Source organism: Poecilia formosa, unplaced genomic scaffold (genome assembly GCF_000485575.1).
Source record: "Poecilia formosa unplaced genomic scaffold, Poecilia_formosa-5.1.2 Scaffold47, whole genome shotgun sequence".
NCBI lineage: Eukaryota > Metazoa > Chordata > Actinopteri > Cyprinodontiformes > Poeciliidae > Poecilia > Poecilia formosa.
In genome coordinates this window covers 1901336-1920679 of record NW_006799986.1, presented here as the reverse complement: position 1 = coordinate 1920679, position 19344 = coordinate 1901336, and the positions used below count along the sequence as shown (strand labels likewise).

The 19344-nt window shown below is 35.9% G+C and overlaps 2 protein-coding genes across 3 annotated transcripts in view; both read left to right on the top strand.

Annotated features, from left to right (window-relative positions):
* Positions 1-16593, top strand: esyt3 (extended synaptotagmin-like protein 3). 2 transcript variants are annotated; one of them, XM_007552290.2, is made up of 23 exons: positions 1-680; positions 1977-2018; positions 2140-2274; positions 4813-4889; positions 4964-5033; positions 5109-5198; positions 5277-5332; positions 5415-5535; positions 6770-6946; positions 7200-7282; positions 8011-8059; positions 8311-8400; positions 8489-8551; positions 8641-8700; positions 10846-10917; positions 11021-11107; positions 12147-12296; positions 13019-13401; positions 14056-14154; positions 14357-14488; positions 14573-14678; positions 14799-14848; positions 15729-16593. In XM_007552290.2, exons 1-23 carry the CDS (start codon positions 375-377, stop codon positions 15781-15783), a joined length of 2553 nt encoding a protein of 850 aa, XP_007552352.1. In that variant the 5' UTR covers positions 1-374; the 3' UTR covers positions 15784-16593. The 2 variants fall into 2 exon arrangements, with proteins under 2 accessions (XP_007552352.1, XP_007552353.1); XM_007552291.2 differs by lacking the exons at positions 1-680; positions 1977-2018; positions 2140-2274 and adding an exon at positions 3696-3834.
* Positions 16594-17675: 1082 nt separating this feature from the next.
* The window catches only part of dnah7 (dynein, axonemal, heavy chain 7), an 82233-nt gene continuing 80564 nt past the window's right edge, over positions 17676-19344 (top strand). The window contains exons 1-4 of the mRNA XM_007552313.2: positions 17676-17824; positions 18010-18100; positions 18178-18337; positions 19181-19253. Of these exons, the coding sequence (XP_007552375.2) occupies positions 17753-17824; positions 18010-18100; positions 18178-18337; positions 19181-19253 (396 nt within the window). The 5' untranslated portion in view covers positions 17676-17752. The remainder of the gene's footprint in view (positions 17825-18009; positions 18101-18177; positions 18338-19180; positions 19254-19344) is intronic.

Below are 19344 nucleotides of genomic sequence, written 5' to 3'. Positions count from 1 at the left end.
TCACATTTTGTTATTGCAGAAATCCTTCACTGAATTGTTTCATTTTGCAATAAATCCTCCCAAAGCGCCCACTTACATCCACGTCAACACAGTTTCGTTCCTAGAATCTTTTTATATAACTCCTTAAGTTAATGATCAGTGAAGGTTTGTTGGGTTTTTCATTGTTTTTTAACCGGAATCCGGTTTTTCCAGGTGTGTCGCTCCGCAGGTGTGTCTACACCTTGCTTTTCGTCAGTTAAAAACACGGAAGTTTTGAGGCTGAGGGAGGTTCTCCTGCGGAGTGAGGCAACACTTCATGCTGTCATCCAGTCTCCAGCGCATAAATCTGTCCAGACTCCGAACCTGAACGCTTTCTGAGCGGATCTTTTGGTGAAATGGCATCCGCCGCGCAGACGCAGCCAGGCGGCACGGAGAGCCTGACGCCGTCCGCTGTCAACCACATTTTGATGGAGTTCGTGATTTACTTCGGCCGAGCCGTGGCGGTCTTCTACCCGGTGTACCTGACCGGGTACCTGGGCCTCAGCATCAGCTGGATCCTGCTCTGCATGCTCATGTTCACCTGGTGGCAGAAGAACCGGCGGTGGAAGGACGTCCGGATCGATTCTGCGATCGACTTAGTGGATAACGAGTCGCATATTATCAGCAGCGAGCTGAAGAACACCTTACAGATGGCTTCATGGGTGAGGAGGAATCTAATTTTCATAACTTTAGAGGTTTAGTGTCAGCAGATGGTCTGACTTTCCAAGCTGGGAGCAACATTCCTGACATTCTGCATGTCAGGAATTGTGTTTTTCACTCATTTAATGCACCAATGTAGTAAAAAAAAAAACAAAAACAACACAAGTTCAGGACTCCATGAATGTTGTTTTTGTTCTTTATTTGCATGAGCAACCATGAGCCTGACCCACGGATTGGTGTTCAGTTTTGTTGCAGGAGTTTTACCTCTGCACATTTAACTGCACCACACCCAGAAACAGTGACTCATGCAACTGGAGAAGAACAAAACTTGTTTCAGTGTCGGAGGAATGTGTGTGTGATCACATCATGGGGTTTATCAGTGGATTGTAGCAAAATGCTTACTGGTTTTAAAGTCAAAACACAGTATCCACCTGCAGAGCACAGTTTGTTTCTGACACATAAGATACAGAGCAGGACTGGAGCCACTGGAAAAACAATTAAATCTGACTGCTCCAAATTCTACAATGTAGAAATTCTACATTGTAGAGAAAAGATTTTAAAAAAAAGGAGTACATTTCTGACACCAAGTCAGAAATTCTTAGATTGATATCAGGAATATAATAGAAAACATGAAAATTTCTGAGCTCCATGTTTAGAAATTGCTCAGTCAAAAATTTGCAAGAAAATTTTGAGATTTTTCCAGAAAAAAAAATGGAAATTTCTGACTTTTAAACGTTGAAACTCGGATTTCTGACTTTTGAAACTCTGAAATTTCCAAACTTTTTTTAGAAAATTTCTGAAATTAATCTCAATTTCTGAGCTATTTCGACAGAATTTTACTCCTTTTTTCTATCTACAGTGGCCGTAATACACCATTGCAGAATTCAGACTCTTCTTCTCCAAATTCTGACTTTAATTTCAGAGTTTTGACTTTTTGCTGTCCACATTCAGATTTTTTTTATCCAAATTGGGATTCTTTTTCCTCAGAAAACTTTTTGTCCAAATTCTGACTTTCTAAGAATTTTGACTTTCACTATCTGAGACTAGAAATCAATTTGGAAAAAAATCTGAATTTGTTAGTTTATTTCCAGTGTTGCTGCTTCAAAGAGGCCTTAAAACCACCAAACCAAAGTGCTTTAAATATGAATGATTTTTAATTACAGGATGGAAAATTGAATATCTTTTAATTAGTTTACTCAGATTTATTGTTTAATCCAGCATTACTTCTGCATTAACTGTCTTCCTCCCAGATTTGATCACAAATCACTTTATAACTCTTTTATTTGCTTCGTCTAAAGGTTCACTTCACCGACGTTGAGAAAGTTCAGTGGGTGAACAAGGTACGGTCCTGCTCACAGTAAAGTTATCCTCCGCTGTATTTGTTGGGTTCTTCTGTTGAGCTGGCTGTTGTGGAACCATTGGTTCTGATTGGTTGTGCTTTGGGTTTGGTCATGTGATCAGGTGCTGGAGCAGGCTTGGCCCTTCTTCGGGATGTACATGGAGAAACTTCTGAGAGAAAACATCCAGCAGACAGTCAGGATGTCCAACTCTGCGCTCAAAATGTTCAAGTTTACCAAGATCCACTTCGGACACAAAGTGAGTCTGATTCATAAACAAGTTTAAACTTGACATAAAAAAGAAAGTACATAAAACTTAACGTAAGAAAAAAGCACATAAAACTCTGATTTTACAGTTTTATGTATAAAACACACTTCAGATTGACTTTGAACTGAATGGCAGCTAACTTAACTACTTTGCACCTGGTTATCACTTCTTTCTCTTTTTCTGCTGAAAGTTTAACTTTAAATCATGTGAAAAGTAGGGCTTTGCAATACTGACTTAAACGATTTATCACAAAATTCTGTGGTACTATTGTAATAACAATAACAGTAACAATAACTATTATTACTACTTTTTTAGGTAAATGTATGGCTATGCCTGCAAATTCTGACTTTAAAACAAATACTGCTGTCAGTATACCGCACATACTAACTGCATTTAATCATATTTTTTATATTTATATACCTACCTTGAATGAACAGTGGAAATGATATCAAAAATTACAATCCTGATAATACTGACATTTTTCATGCATTGTTTATTGAAATTGATCACATTGATAAATACATTTTAAAAAGATATTTATTATAATCGATCCGATAAACGTCCACCCGTATTCTGCAAAAACACAAAATCTTACCAAGTATTTTTGTCTTGTTTCCAGTGCAAATATCTTGGTACACTTGAAATAAGACAAAAACTAACTACTAGTAACTTTTGAGCAAGATAAGAGGGTTTTTTAAGACAATAACTCCTTAATTTTGATGGGAGATTATTTAACTTAAAACATGGAAACAATGTCTTCTTATAAGTGAAATAATCTGCCAACAGAACAAGAAGTTGTATCTCCTTTTTTACTTCAGTACTAGCATAAAAAAAAGAAAAAAAAGAAAAATATAGGCCAGTAAAAAATTCATGAAAATGCTGGTTAAAAAACCTATTTTGTTTCTTGTATTTAAATTGCATTGCCTAAAATAAATACAATTTAAATATTACCTTTAGTCTCAAGTGTGAAGCATAAAAAAACATTTTTAAAACAAATATTTTTACATTTTTATTCTTCTTAATAAGCAAGTACATGTTGTATTGGTAAAAATGTATTTTCTTGTACATGTATATGTATGTATGCCAGATTATGTACTAACAATCACATATTAAAAAAAATAAAATAAAAATAAAACGTTACCTTTTAGCAGCCACAAAAGTGGACATTTCCAGTTGAGTTGTTGCAGCATCGAGGACGCGTTATTGTGAAATGTCAATTCCGTTTTGCAGCGCAGACTCTGAACTATATTTTTTAAATATTTATACTTAATTTATAGTCATGCCATAATTTTGACACTTTTTGTCTCTTTCTTGGCGGCATCTCTTTCCGTCCCTCTCTTTGTCCTCCGTAGCTGCTAATAGCATTTAGCAATCGTCAACGGCTCGTTGGCGGAAGTGAGAGGTTTGTGCAACGCAAATAATGGTCCGACCGGAACACAGCGCGCTAAACGGTAGAAGATAATTTAACGAAGCTTCGACCTGGATAATTTGCCTCGAGGAACTTTATCCTCAAGGTTCTTGAGTCATTCGACGAATCATTACAGCATTGGGGTCGGTATTATAGTGTAAGGACGTCTGTACTGTTGTCTGATGATGACGCCCAAGGTTGTCAGTAATGTCCGCCATATTAAAGTAGGTTAGCGTGTTTTAAGCCCCTGACTCTGATGCTGCTACTTTCTCAACAAGTAAAGTCAGCTCTGTCCGTTCACTGCTGCGTCTCTAGTCCTGTCTGTTGTTCAGGTGAACAAGGAAGCATTTACTGCTTTTATTTTGTTCAAGAATGAAACAAAGTAGATAAGATTTTCTCATGTTTTTATCACAAACTATCAGAATTTGGAATCTGTGCTGTGTTACTTGAAATATTTTTAGAACCTATGAAAAATATTATTTTATAATTTTTCTACATGTTAAACCCCAGAACTGAAAAAGGGTGTACTTTGTTTTTGATACAGATGCACCGATCCTCATTTCGTACTTCCGATACTGTTTAGTGTCGGCCGATACCGATCCGGTACAGAAACGCAGTGCTGAATTGACTTAAGGTGTTAAACACAAATATAAAAGTTATGAATTATGCATTTATTTGAGAACTCTGTATCAGTGCAGGACTTTTGGTCAAACATGTAAAAACAACACAACTCTAACTTTAAGTCAAGAATAATTAGGAGTATAACAGCGAATGCTAATTAAATTATAAGAGAAACTAAAACAGACATAAATGATAGGTTGACTACCTTGATCAAACATGTAAAAATAAACTGCAATAAACCTTTCAAATGGTTCAGAAACACCAACTAGGAATTATAAATGTGATGTAGAATAAATAATAAAGTGTAGCATCAGACTAAACAGATCTGCCCATATGGATCAGGTACATTGCCACTGATAAGAATAGGTTGTTTTTCAATACAGGGACTGATACAGATGTCAATATCGGATTGGTGGATTTCTAGCTTTTAACATGCACACTAAACTTGGCTGGAGATGAATTTGTGCCTCCTGTTTTTGTCTCTTTTTGACGTCGTTCAGCCTCTCAGGATCACTGGGATGAGAGCATACACCCATGAAGTGGATCAGAGGGAAGTGATTCTGGACATGAACATCGAGTCAGTGAAATTAAACTTAATTTAGATTCACAGTGAGCTCTGTAATGTCTAATCAGCTGTGTTTTCCTGCACAGTTACGACAGTGATGTGGACATCGACGCGGATGTGAACGCAGCCATCACAGTTGGCATTAAAGGACTGAAGGTTGGTGTTCATGTTTCATTTCTGCTTCTTCTGTTTATGTTGACTGCTGCTGTAAAACTCTCCTGACTCTTCCAGTTCCAAGGAATGCTCAGAGTCATCTTAGAGCCTTTGATTAGTCAGGCGCCGCTGGTGGGAGGAGTCACCTTTTTCTTCATTCGCCGCCCTGTAAGTCCACACACACACATATTTATCTGACTAGTAAAGCAGCAGCTGTAAGATCAGAACTCATGTTTTCATCCTCAGACTCTGCAGATCAACTGGACCGGGATGACCAATTTGTTGGACAGTCCTGCGTTTAGGTCTGACTGATGGAGTCTTCTTATTCACTCACACCTGTTGAGGTTTAGACGTCCTCTTTAATCTGATCTGTCCTCTTTCCAGCTCCCTGTCTGAGGAGGCCATTATGGAAATCATTGCGTCCCTCATGGTTTTGCCAAACCGCATGTGCATTCCTCTGATTGACCAACTCAAAGTAGACGAGATGAGATTTCCTCTTCCTAGGGTGTGTATGAGATAAAACCTGAAGAGCGACTGACACTTTAAATCTGTCAAACTCGTCTAGACTCTGAATTTCCTCAAAGGACTGATTATGCCAGAATGTATTGATAAAATCCAATCAGAAACTGATAAAATATTAATAAATGGCTGTATCCTCATTCAATAAGTACCTCTTAATACAAAGTATTGAACATCTCCTCACATTGATCAGTCCCCCCAGGAACACTCAAATAACACATCCTAGATCTGAATGAATGAAATATTCTCATTGAATACTTTGTTCGGTACAAAGTTGAATGTGCTGACAACAAAATCACACAAAAATCATCAATGGAAATCAAATTTATTAACCAATGGAGGCCTGGATTTGGAGCCACACACAAAATTAAAGTGAAATGTTCCCTTTATTTTTTTGAGCAGTGTATATATATATATATATATATATATATATATATATATATATGCAACCAAAATCACTGATTGTGGTGTTAATTTAGAAATATCTGTAGGAAGTTTTGCAATCATTATGCTTATGTATGCAGTAAATGTGACTTTTTCTTACTTGTCTCGTTGATCACTATGGAAGAGAATTGGGGCCACTGAGAAAATAGGAAAAAATCTGACTTTGAGAAAAAAGTCAGGATTTTCTGAAAACAATCAGAATTCTGAGAGAAAAAAAATCTGAATTTCAAAGAATAAAATCAGAATTAAGAAAAAATTTTAATTCTGAGAAAGAAACTGAATTCTGAGGAAAAAAATCTGAATTCTCAGATTTCAGATTGAGAAATCTAAATCTGGATTTCAGATTGAGAAATCTAAATCTGGATTTCAGATTTCTTGGGTCCATAATCTCATAATTATGAACCTGAATTATGAGATTATAAGACTATAATTTAAAATCAAGTATGGCAGTATAGTAGAAGATATACTGCCACCTGCAGGTGGGAGTCAATATCATTTATACCCTATGTTTTTGATAAATTTTGCAATAAACTCACAATTATGCTCTAATGTCAAAAAGTTAAGGGATCTGTTGATTGTGTGTAAATTTTCAAGATGGTGAGATCATGAAAAACTGGAGTGTCTGATGTAATTTGGCAGTAAACGGATAAAAACCATTTTAATTTGATTGAGAATTATGTTGAAGGTTCTGCTTCTGTGTTAATCTGAAGTTTGGAGGACAGGAGTTTAATCCAAAAAGTTCTGATGTGAAAGCTCCTGACTGCTGCCCCCTACAGGGCGTGGTCAGGGTCCACGTGTTGGAGGCCAAGGACCTGGTGGCCAAGGACACCTACATGATGGGCATGGTGAAAGGCAAGTCGGACCCGTACGTCACGCTCCGAGTCGGCAACCGACACTTCAAAACCAAAACCATCAAAGAAAGCCTGGCTCCGAAATGGAATGAGGTTTATGAGGTTGGTAGCAAAACGTCTCATCTGATGGTTTTTTGAGGTATTATGCCATCATTCCATCTGTACTGAAATGTACACGACTAATTAGCATTTTCCTTTTTGTGTGCGCTTTGTTAAACGGCCACCCACTCTCCTTTGCTCACCTCTCCGCCCATTAGGATCTAAAGCTTAATTACAATCACACATTTCTTTCTTGAAAAATTTACTCAACCTTACAGTCTCTGAAATTCTGAACAGAAAAACCTTTTCTTTGCAGTTTGTTGTTCACGAGGCGCCTGGACAGGAGCTGGAGATAGAGCTGTTTGACGAGGACAGAGATAAAGATGATTTTCTGGGAAAGTAAGAGCCAGTCTTACAGAAGTGTGTCTCTGGATACGTTTATAAAATGGGGGGCCCAAAGTCGGTCCTGGAGGGCCGGGATCCTGCATGTTTATTTTTCTCCCTGGTGGTAGTAACAGCCTCCTCAGCAAGTCATTGGTCTTCTTAGGCCTCTAATGAGCCATCATTGGATCCAGGTGTGTTAAACCAGGGAGCGAACTAAAACACGCAGGATGCCGGGCCTCCAGGACCCACTTTGGACACCCCTGGTTTATGACATTAGCATATTTGTAGAAACACCTCCTTGTTCTCAACATGGATATTTTGTGATTAAGATTACAGTAAGACATCTGTTAAATTTTCTTGACCTCAGTGGTGTGGAACAAAAGCGAAGCAGGCGGTTAATGCGACGTGTGTGTTTAAATCCTGGCCCTGATTTAATTTTTGCATGCGTTGCCATGGTTACGTGGCATGTAGGTTTTCATGACTCATGTTGTCATGCCACATAAGAGTCTGGTTTTGGCTATGAATAACTATAAAAGCGACCAGAGTTGAACTGTCGACAGAAATCTTCAGGAACCTGTAATTCCAAGGTTCCTTCTACAGAATTCTGAATAAACCAGGAAGAAGAATCAATATTAGGATTATTGTGGTACAGAAATATATGTCTTTTGCATTCCTTGTTCATGTGTGTGATTTTATACTTCTATCATGTTCGAAATAAATAAATAAATATGTCTGTGCTTTAGATATAACCTGGATTTTGGAGAAGTGAAACGGGAGAAAGAAATGGATCAGGTGAGAAAATCCAGAATAGTTAGTACACTGCAAAAATACAAAATCTTACCAAGTATTTTTTTGTCTAGCTCCTAAATATTAAAAAATGTTATCAAAAATGACACATTTGGCATCAATTATGAACTTAAAACAAGCTTATATTTTACTGAAGAGTTATTTGTAGACCAAATATAAAACTTTTTTGCAGTGCAACAATCCAAAGGTTAAATTTTAAACTTTGTTTCTTTTAACCACCGCTCGTGTTGTTGAAGTGGTTTCATCTGGAAGGGGTTAATAGCGGAGATATTCACCTGAAGCTGCAGTGGCTCTCCCTGAGAACCGAATCCTCTCTGCTGAACGAGGTACGGCAGCCTGGCAGGGACATTTCTGTCAGATTAGGGCTCACTCGGTAACATCAGGGCTGTGAGTAACGTCCCGTCTTTTTCCCAGTCCAACGCCGGCCTGTCCTGCGCGATGCTCGCTGTTTATCTGGACAACGCTTCCAACCTTCCAGTAAGACGCCTGGATCTGATTCTGTTCATCTTCCATTGATTTATGACAATAAGTTGAGTTTTTACAGGGTTTTTTTATGTTGTCTGCAGAAAGACCAAAAGGAGTTAACCGTACATCACAAACATGGCAAACACAGCAAAGAGGCACGGGTAGGACCAAAGCTTCATCTCATTCTTCTGTGTGTTTCTGTTGTACGTGTCAGCCAGGACTGGACTTAGGAAAAAAAAAAAAATCATTTTTTTGGGGCCCCCCAGATGTTGACGCCCTGATCAAGTGCCCATGTTAGCCTGAACTAGCCTGAAAAAGGTTTCAGTTCAGTTTAGATCAGAAAACTTAGTATTAATGGTTTGGATTAATGGAAGTTATGAAAATAAATTCATAAAATTAGCAGAATAAAGATGCAGTACTTCCAGAAAAAGTTGTTAAATTATGAGAAAAAAAAGTCGTTTTTATGACATAAAAGATTTAATAGAGTTATTAAGATCTGACAGAAATAACTCAATAAACTCAGTCGTTTGAGTTTTGCTACTGATTATAATTTAATGCTGATGTGTTCAAAGATAAAGTATTTCCTTATTTGTAAAATTGACACAAAAGTGTAACTTCATAAAATGCTCAACATTCCTCATTTAAATTTTTATATATTGTTGTAAAAGTTTTCATAAAATTACTAATTCTTTATCTTACTATTGATGTTTTTTTCTTGTAATTGGAGTTTATCCTTGTATAATTTCGACTTTATACTCCTTATATTTTGATTAGTTTTGTTTTTATGACTTTTTTTTCTTGTATTATGATTTTTGTTTGCAACTCCTTGTAATATTATGACTTTTCTCATAGCATTCTGACTTTAAATTATACATTTTGTCGTACCACTTTATTCCTGTATTATTTTCACTTTTTTTTTCTCATATTATTACAACTTTTTCTCATATTATGACTTTTTTTGTCTTACAATTTTATTCTTGTAATATGATGACTTTTTTTATCATTTTTTTCAGAGTTCTTTTTATACATTTTTATCATGCTAGTTTATTCTTGTAATATTTTGACTGTTGACTTTTTTTTGTTAACCTGGCCTCAGTCGTTGTTAGGAACTCTGATTTAAAGGTGAAGTAAATATTTTTGGGATTGTAGGGAATATTTGCCGTTTTATTTTTATTAGCAGACTCCAAAATATTTGAAGTCTGAATATTCTTTACAAACTGCTGAAAACACTCTTTACATAGTTTGTATCAAACACGACTGAAAATGCTGCTGGCTTTCTCTTGTTTTTACCTGTGTTGCCATGGTTACGCTCCACCTCATAATGAAGTGAGCCTTAGTCACGCAGGTTGAAGGAGTGCCTCTCTTCTCGGTGAATTATCTGAAAACTTTCCAGTATTTTGTGCCAGAGGTCGTGGGGTCAACCCTTCGAAGCGGGATTTGACCTCGGCGTTGTGATCTTTGGCCCAACGGCTCGGCCAGATCAGATAGTGTCTGCGTTGGTCCCGCTGCGCACAGCTGGTTTTTCCTGTTTGCTTGGTATTTAATCAGCTGATCTGGAGGGAGTTCAGTCTATTTTTAGCTGTTTTCTGGGTGGAAACGGCTACAAAAAAATCTATTATTCTGTAGAGTTACAAGATTGAAGATTTCTTTTGTATATTCCATTTTTCCATTTCATTTTATACAATACTCAGGAAGTATTTATTTGTTTTTGTTGGAAAAATTTTATTTTTCCAACTTCTAGTACTTCTTACTTTTGCTTCAGCGAATGAAAACAAACATGCTTTAACCAAAAATTCACCAAAGATGCACACCTGCAGTTTTTGTTGAAGTTTACTAATTTTATGTTGAAAGAAAAATGTTTTTATTTTCTAATGAAGTTATTTGTATAAATTATTTTCATTTTGACCTTTTAAAATGCCAACATTTTTCACATAGCTTTATATTTTAGTCCATCTGATGATGTAATTATTAAATTGATCAGTTACTCTTACCTGAGTAACTTCTGATAACTTTTGATCCACTGCAGGAACTTTGGTGAATGAAGAAAAAAACATTTTCACCAGACACACACCTGCAGTTTTTATTGGTCCATAAGTTTGTAGCACCTGCAGTAGCCGCTGAGCGCCCTCTGCTGGACAAAACAGGGACTTCAAACATAATAATTTTTTTGATTTTTCTGGAATGTTAAAAATGAAATTTAACCGGCAGCAGCGTTCCAGAGGGATGATCTTTGGAGTAAATGCCTGGCGTTGGGAGGCGTGGCTGCGCTGGGGAATTTACCGACTTCTTGTCTGGTTTGTTTTCAGCTCACCAAGAAGAATGTGGGCCCCAACTCCTACGTGGAATTTACTCTTGATAAGGATGTTCAGAAGAGCAAAGTAGGAATCTGCACACATTTTCTAGTTAACTTACCTACTTATCAATGTTTTATGTTGGCTGTTTGTGTTTAATTGTTTTCCAACCTGCCACTGTGTTTTACAGGTTGCATATGCGAGTAAAAACCCAGTGTGGGAGCAGGGCTTCAACTTCTTTGTTCAGAACGTAAAAACTCAGGAGCTCACACTTCAGGTCAGTCAGGAAACACCCAGAGCTGCTGGCATGCTGGGGAAATTTACTTACCTGCAGAGTTCTGCTGTTTTTGTTTGTTTTGTCCCACTTAAATATTTGAGATCATCAAACACAAATTAAATAAATATAAAAAAATCGGTTTTATTAAGAGGAAAAGGTTACATTAGCATATTAAGGCCATTGTAGATGGGGGAGAAAAAGAGTAAATTTCCACCAAAAAATCTCAGAAATTCTTTAGGAAAAAATAGGAAAAAACACAGAATTTTAGACTTCTGTGTTTCAGAAGTCTAAAATTTTCAACTTTTGTAACACACAAGATTTTCAAGTTGTTGTTTTTTTTTTGCCTTGAAAATTTCTGAAGTCAAACTCAGGATTTCAAAGGGTTTTTTTCTAATATATTTTCCACTTTTTAAACTCAGAAAATTTCCTAAAGTCAAAAATTTTAGACTTTTAAAACTTTGAAAATTTCTAAAAGCTGAAAATTTCCGACTTTTGAAATTGATATTTGATATCAATCTCAAAATTTCTGTTTTTTTTTAAATATATATATATAAAACATTTTCAACTTTTCAAATTCTGAAAATTTCCAGAAGTCAAAAATTTTCAAATGTTGAAACTCGTAAATTTCTGGGGGGTTTTCCTCTGAAATTTCAGACATTAACCTAAAAACGAGTTTTGTTGTTTTTTGTCAGAAAAAGTTCAGCTTTTCAAACTTCAAAATTTCTATGTTATTTTCTAGAAATTGTCTGAGCTTATCTCAAAATTTCAGAGTTTTATGGTGGAAATTTACTCCCTTTGTGCTACAACGGCCCTAAGAAAACTTCCATACAAATCTGGCACCTGAGCAACAAGCAACGCTGCTTCTCTCGGCCCACATGGGGTTAATTATGCTTCATAAAACGGACTTATTTGCCAAAGCAGTTCAAGGCCAGTGTAGCATCTCAATGCTGAGCATATAGGAAAATGATCAGTTTATTGAAAAGATCAACCAATTTAATTTAACTTATTAATTGATAACTTGCATTCCTGCTTGGTTTAGGTCAAAGACCACGAGAAGAAATATGTCCTCGGTTCTCTCAACATTCCCATTCTTCGCCTCTTCAACATCTCCTCCATGTGTCTGGACCAGAACTTCCCGCTGGAGCGCTCCGGACCCGACAGCCAGATCAAACTGAAGGTCACTCTCAGAGTGAGTTTTTTCTGTTTTTTCCAGAAATGTATTTTTCTAGCAATTTTCTACTTTTGGCACTCAGATATTTCTGATTTTTAATCTAAAAAAAATCAGATTTTGTTTTAGCAAATGTTTGACTTTTCAAACTCAGAAATGTAAAAACAATTATAGAAAACTGCTGAGATTAAACTCAAAATTAATTTTCTTCCAGCAATTTTTTTGACATTTCAATATCAGGAAGTTCCTTTTTTTTCTAGAAAAAAAAAATTCTGAAATTTTTTTTGGCAAATTTTAGACTTTTCGAAATCAAAATTTCAGTTTTGTTTGTTTTTCTTTGGAATTGCTTTACTTTTTGAAGTCATAAATTTCCAAAAAAATATAAGAACATTTCTTAGATTAACCACTAAATGTCTGAGCTTTTTTCTAGCACAATTTTGACTTAAAAAAAAAAATCAAAATTAATTAATTTTTTTTCTACCAGCAATGTGTACCGTCATAATTAAATTTTGAAATAGGAGGAGAAATTAACATCATCTCAAGAACATAGATTAAATACACCCTCAGTCTTTGCAAAAGAAACAGTATTATAGGACAGTGATGTATGTTTTTCTGTAATAAAGAGATAAATCTTCGTCTGAGGCGCCTGTGACTCGATCCATCTGGGACAGATCCAAAATCAACTGTTGAAAAACCAGAATGTTAAAATGCAAAAACAAATAAAGATGTTTAACTGATCACAGATTCTTACTGAGGAACGGCCACCGCCTAAAATCCCCGTCAGTTCTCCATCAAACGTCAAACAGCAGAACCGGCAGGTGAAAGCAGGAGGAAACGCTGCGGCTGCCACACCTGCTGCCTCCGCCGCCGCCGCCACCACTGCGGCCGCCACACCGGCTCCCTCCAGCGGCGCGCCTGTGGCTTCCTCTCCGGGTCTGCCGGGAGTCCCGCTGGACGGGACGAACAAGGCAGCTTCACCTCAGCCGCGGCGCAACTCCTTCCTGGCTTCTGAAACCAGCAAACCCTCCAACCCAAACATGCGTCGGTACGATTCCCACAGCCTGCTGTCGGAGAACTCCATCGCCTCGTCGCGCTTCGACCTCACAGACGGAGCGTCCTTTCCACAGTGAGTGGAGACGTTTTTCTCCTTCTGAAACCTGTAATGCCGGCCGGGTTCCGACCTGGTACTGGCCTGGTACCGGCCTGGTACCGGCTGGGTACTGTGGTATGACAGCACATTAGATAGGAAAAAGTTACATTTCTGCCAAAACACAGAGACTTTGAGATGAAATTTCCTAGAAAAAACAAGGAGATTTCTGAGTTTGAAAAGTCAAAAATGTTCACATTTTGGAAATTTCCAAAAGTCAGAAATTTTTAAAGATTTTTCTCAAAAATTTCAGACTTTTTTAGCAACTTTGAGATGTATGAAATTCAGAAATTTCAAATTTTTTAAATTTATTTATTTATTCTTTTTTTATTATTATTATTTTAATCTCAGACATTTTTCATTTTTGGAAATTTTTTGAGTTTCAACAGACCGAAGCTCCAAATGTCAAAATTACAAAAAGTCCAAAATTATTGACTTTTTGATTTTCTAGAAAAAAAAACATGGAAAATTCTGAGATTGATTTAAATATTTCTGAACTTTTCTTAGCAAATTTTCAAACTCAAAAAATTTGTTTTTCCTAGAAAATTTGAGAGATTTTGGCAGAAGTTTCCTTTCCTCTTAATGTAGGAAGCTGTGAAAACGTAACTTTTTGTTGTGTTTTAACCCTTGCAGGGCCATCAGGGACCATCAGGGCTCGTTTGGGGAGATCAACCTGACTGTTCGCTACGCTACCATGAGGAACAAACTCATGGTCCTGGTTCATGCCTGCAGGTTTGTTACAGAATTCATCCTTTTATGATTCTCCAGCATCAACATCATTTATTGGTATTATTGACCTTTTGCACCTGATCACGTTGAGGCGCCATGACGGATGTCGGAACAGAGCGACATCCATTGCTTGTTTTGACATCCGTCTTAGGTAGAGAGTCGATACAAACCCTCAGGATTTGAAAACTGAAATGTTTCCCTGCAGAAACCTGTTTCCCTGCAGCGACAGCGGCACGGACTCCTACGTCCGCATATATCTCCTCCCAGACAACTCCTGGAGACACCGCAAGAAGACGCACGTCAAGAGGAAGACAGTCAAGCCTGTTTTTGAAGAAAAGTAAGACAACTCAGTCATCCTGTGAAGCACAGATTAATAATCTGAAACAGAAAATCATGAAGTTTCTCCTTTTTTTTAATATAGGTTTGAGTTTGACGTGTCGCTGGAAGACGCTCAAACCAGGCAGTTGGACGTGTCTGTCAAAAATAACAAGATGTTCCGAAAAAGGGAGAGAACAGACATTGGAATGGTACTTTGGATTTGGTTTACAAATAATTAATTCATAACCTAATGGCTTAAAATTTGGCACATCTTTCTTTGATTTTGCATTTTGAAACACTGGAGTTTAATATTCTGCTGTTTTCAACAGTTGATGTTGGATCTCTCACAGATCGATCTAGTCAAAGGCGCCTCGGACTGGTATGGAGCAAAATTCATCTCTTTTTGTTGCTCACATGTTGCATCAACAGAAAAACATACAATATTGTCATATAATGTAGTTTCTATTGCAAAATTGATCCTAAAACTGAAATTAGGAGGTTAATTTCTCCTTCTGTTACCGGTTTTGGATTACAACCAGGGTCATTGCAAATAGAAAAAAATTAAGAAAAGTGTATTTAAATAAAATCAATTTCCACCAGTAAACTCAGAAATATTTTAGGAAAAACTTGGAAATTTCAGTTTCAAAAGTAAAAAATTTAGCTAGAAAATTTTCTGAAATTTTGAGACTAATCTCAAATTTTCCTAGTAAAAAACTGAGTTTAAAAAGTTAATGGAAAAACATCAGAAATGTTTAGATTGATCTCAGAAATTATCTAGAAAAAATTGTAAATTTCTGAGTTGGAAATTTTCAAGTTATTTTCTAGAGTAATTCTGAGATTAATCTCACTTTCTGAGATTTTTCTAGCAAATGTTTGACTCTTCAAACTCAGTTTTTTTTTCTAGAAACGTTCTGAGATTAATCTTAAAATTTCAGATTTTTACTTTTTGCAATTTTTCAACTTTTGGAGGTCATAAATTTCTAAAAATTTTAGATTAATCTCAAAAGGTTTTTTGCTGAAATGTACTCCTTACTCTTTTGTTTTCTTTTTAAACAAAGATATAACAAGGTACAACTAACTCGAACCTGGATGAAAATATCTTACAATATTTTGAATATTTTTAGATTTAGTTCCCATAATTTTAGAACATTCTCCCTCTGCTGTGCCCTGATTGATGGTTTGGTTGCTCTACTGAAACCTGCTTGTGGAATAAACCTATTTTGGTCCATAATGACATTTTATTTTTCTGTCTTTTTAAGGTTTGAACTTACAATACCTGGACTGTCGAGATCGACGAGGCAGAGTCACTTTTAGAGGAAGTGACTGTTTTCCAGCAGCTTCTAAAACTCTTATTTTGAAACTCTGTTGAGGTGACGTTGTCTCTTCCCTGAATGTTGCGGCGCCAAGCGAATGTGCAAATATTTTGTTCTGTATTATGAGCAGCTTGGGCTGTAATGATAAAGCTATTTGTATCATTTTATTGAAAATATATTTAAAAAATGCTGATTCATTCCACAGAGGCCAAAACAATTTGTTTTTTCACTTCATCTGTGCTGGAGTTGGAAATAATCCAAATGAGAAACAACTTAAAAATGAAAATATTTGTTGTACTGAAGTCAAGAGAATCATTTTAAATTGAGGAAATTTCAAAATATTTGCTGAATTTTAGAAAGTGTCCATGCAGTCGGGTCGTTTTTCTGAAGTTTTGGGTAGAAAACTGAGAGCGAATCACAGGAGGAGCCGAGAGCTTTTAATGTTTTAGAAAGTTTTTAAACATGTTCTCTTTTTCTCTAGTTTTTCCACAAACCGCATTTCTTGTTGAATAATTTCTGTCATCCAAGTGTTTCACTTTAACACATTTTTACATTATAAAGTTCCAAAATTAAGTTTTATTTAAACAGTCACATTTATTGGTTGAAAACGTCAGCTTTGAGGCTAACAACTGACTCATAATAAATACCATAAATCATCTTAGGATTTCTCTGAGAAATTTATGCACTAATTTCTTTTAAAGTTTTTCTGTTATTTTTAAGTTACAAAGGAGGATTGTTTCCAAGTTTGTTGGTGAAGTAAAACTGAATTTTGTTTTCAGATATTTATTAAAAATAAACCTATTCAAACAGACACACTGTGGTATTATTTGTTTTTACTGTGAAATTATGACTCTTCATGTTAAAGTTCATGAAATAATTTTTTTTTTACATTTTTAAAATATGAGTGATATTTTTACTACGAGGTTGAATGAGGCTGATAGATGAAACATTTCCACTAAAAACAAACTCCTGCTGAAAAAACATTCAGAAATTTGACATTAACCTCCAGAAAATATATGAAAAACACTTTTCAAAACAAAAAAAGAAAAGTTGAATATTTGCAAGGAAAAACAGATTTTGTGATTAATTTAAATTCCACATTTTTTTCTTGTAAATGTTTAGCTTTTGAAACTTCCACATTTTTCTCAAACTTCTGACAATCACTGTTTTTAGTTTATTGGTGGAAATTTACTCCTCCTATTAGAGCCATTGTAGACAGGAAAAAGGAGTAAATTTTCACCAAAAAATAACAGAAGATTTGAGATTAATCTCAAGAAACGTTCTAGAAAAAGTGTAGTTGAAAGTCAGAACATTTACAGGAGTAAAAAATGTTCAACTTTTGAGACTTTTTTTTTCATTTAGAAAATTTTTTAATTCAATCTCAAATTTTCTGTTTTTGGGTGGATTTTTTTCCCCCCACAATACGTCTCTTTTTGTTGTACTCTTTTTATACATACAGGCCCACAAAAATTGAAAATATTTATGTCAGTAACTCCATCACCTATTAAAAAACTTACATTGAATGAAAACAGGATATTTAAAATTAGAATATTAAAACAGACCAATAAAAACGTATTTTTAAAAACAGAAGTGTTTTTTATTGCATTCGCTAAATAACAGAACGGAAACGATCAATGTAAATATGGGGGCAATGTAAACAGGAACGTTTGAAGTTGAGTCAAGTTTCTCTTACGTCGTTGTTTTAATGCAATCAGGCACCTTTTGGCTTCACAATTTATCTTAAATCGACCCAGTTGGTTCCGATAGAAATGAGGTTCCGTTTTATTTGTTTTTTATTTTGTAAAGAAGTACAGAAAAGGTTTTAAAAAGCCGTTTATCAGTGGGAGAAATGCATCTGTGCTCATAAATCTCAGTCCCCGCTGCGCTCAGGTGTTTCCGCGTCGCCTAGCAACCGCCCTGGCAACGGAATAAATGTTTCTGTTGATCGCAGAAAGTTTTTAACTTAAACAATGAGTTTAAAAAGGAAGAAACCTGATTTTGCAGATAACCCAGATGTTTATGTACATGCTCCAGATGTACAAGTAAGTGGGAGAAAACTGAATTATTAAGAAAATGTTTTTTTCCCCAAGTTCATGCGATTCTGACGCTAAACAAGCAGTTTGACGTTATTTTTATGTCCCAATATTACATATCTTTGCTATGTTTTTGTAATTTGCTGTATTAATTTAAAAAAAAGAAAAGTTATTCACTAATATTCGTTGCTTAGTCCGGCAGCCAGGAGCCGTGGATTGAAGCAAAGCCTTCATTTTCCCTGTTTGAAGGCACGAATGAAACGACCGAAGCAGCACCTCCGGAAGGTAAATAAAATATAATTATAATTTCTCTAGCTTCGTATGAGATTGTTGGTGCATTTAGCTACACTGTTTGGCTGCAGGAGATGGAGCTGACAGCAGACCCAGCGGAACCACCAGCAAAGCTTTAATTGGGCTTTACCACAAACCTTTACCGATGAGGCTGCGCAGCTCCAGGGCGAACCGGGCGGATCAGAGGGAGCAGGACCGGAAACTGACAGAAAGTGTCGTGGAAACTTTGGGGTGAGCTTTCATCAGGCTCCCATAAAAAGATCTCCCATTACTTCTACTCCATACTACGGAGGAGGATTATAACGAATAAGAATATTTTTATTATGATGGATAATGTAATGGTGAAATTTTTCTAAGATTTCTGATTTTTATTTCAAAATTCTCTGTTTTCTTTCAGGATTTTCACTTTTTCTCAGAATTAAATTTTTCTGTCTATATTCCGACTTGCATCTCAAATTTATTTTTCTCTGAATGTATTTTTCTCAGAATTTTGATTTTTTTTTCCCTCAGAATTCTAACTTTAATATCAGAATTAATTTTTTTCCCCAGAATTCCACATTTAATTTTAGAATTAGTATTTTTCTCTCAGAATGATTATTTCTCAGAATTTTGACTTTTTTCCTCTAGATTCCAACTTTAATCTCTGATTCCTTTTTCTCTAATTTTTTTTGGGAAATTTTGACTTTTTCCTCAGAATTCAGACTTTAATCTCAGAATTCTAATTCTGTCAAAATCCAAATAAATTTCCAAATATTCTTGGGTGTATGTCAGTTAAGTAGTTAGCAAATGAAACTTATTACCCAGCTATTCCTTCCTTCTTATAGGGTTTGTAAATCTGCACTTTATACAAAACTGAAAGCCCCAAATGCATTTGGTAGATTTTTGTTTAAAGACTGTGTTTGCTTGATGGTGCAGAAACAATTTAAGCAATTCTAAATCTGAGGGAAAAAAAGTCAAATTAAATTTTTTCAGTGGCCCTAATCCTCTTCCATTGCATTTCTAGTATATAACAAGTTAATCACACCTCCAGTTTGTTAAATATGCCAATAATTAAATCATGTTGTCTGATTTCAGCCAGCGGGTTGCTGAGGGCGGCTCCACAGAAACTGGATCCTTCAGATTTACAGACGATGCCAAACGTGAATTGGTAAAAAATATATATATGTGTGTGTGTGTGTGTGTGTGTGTGTGTGTGTGTGTGTGTGTGTGTGTACACACCGTATTTTCCTCAATATAAG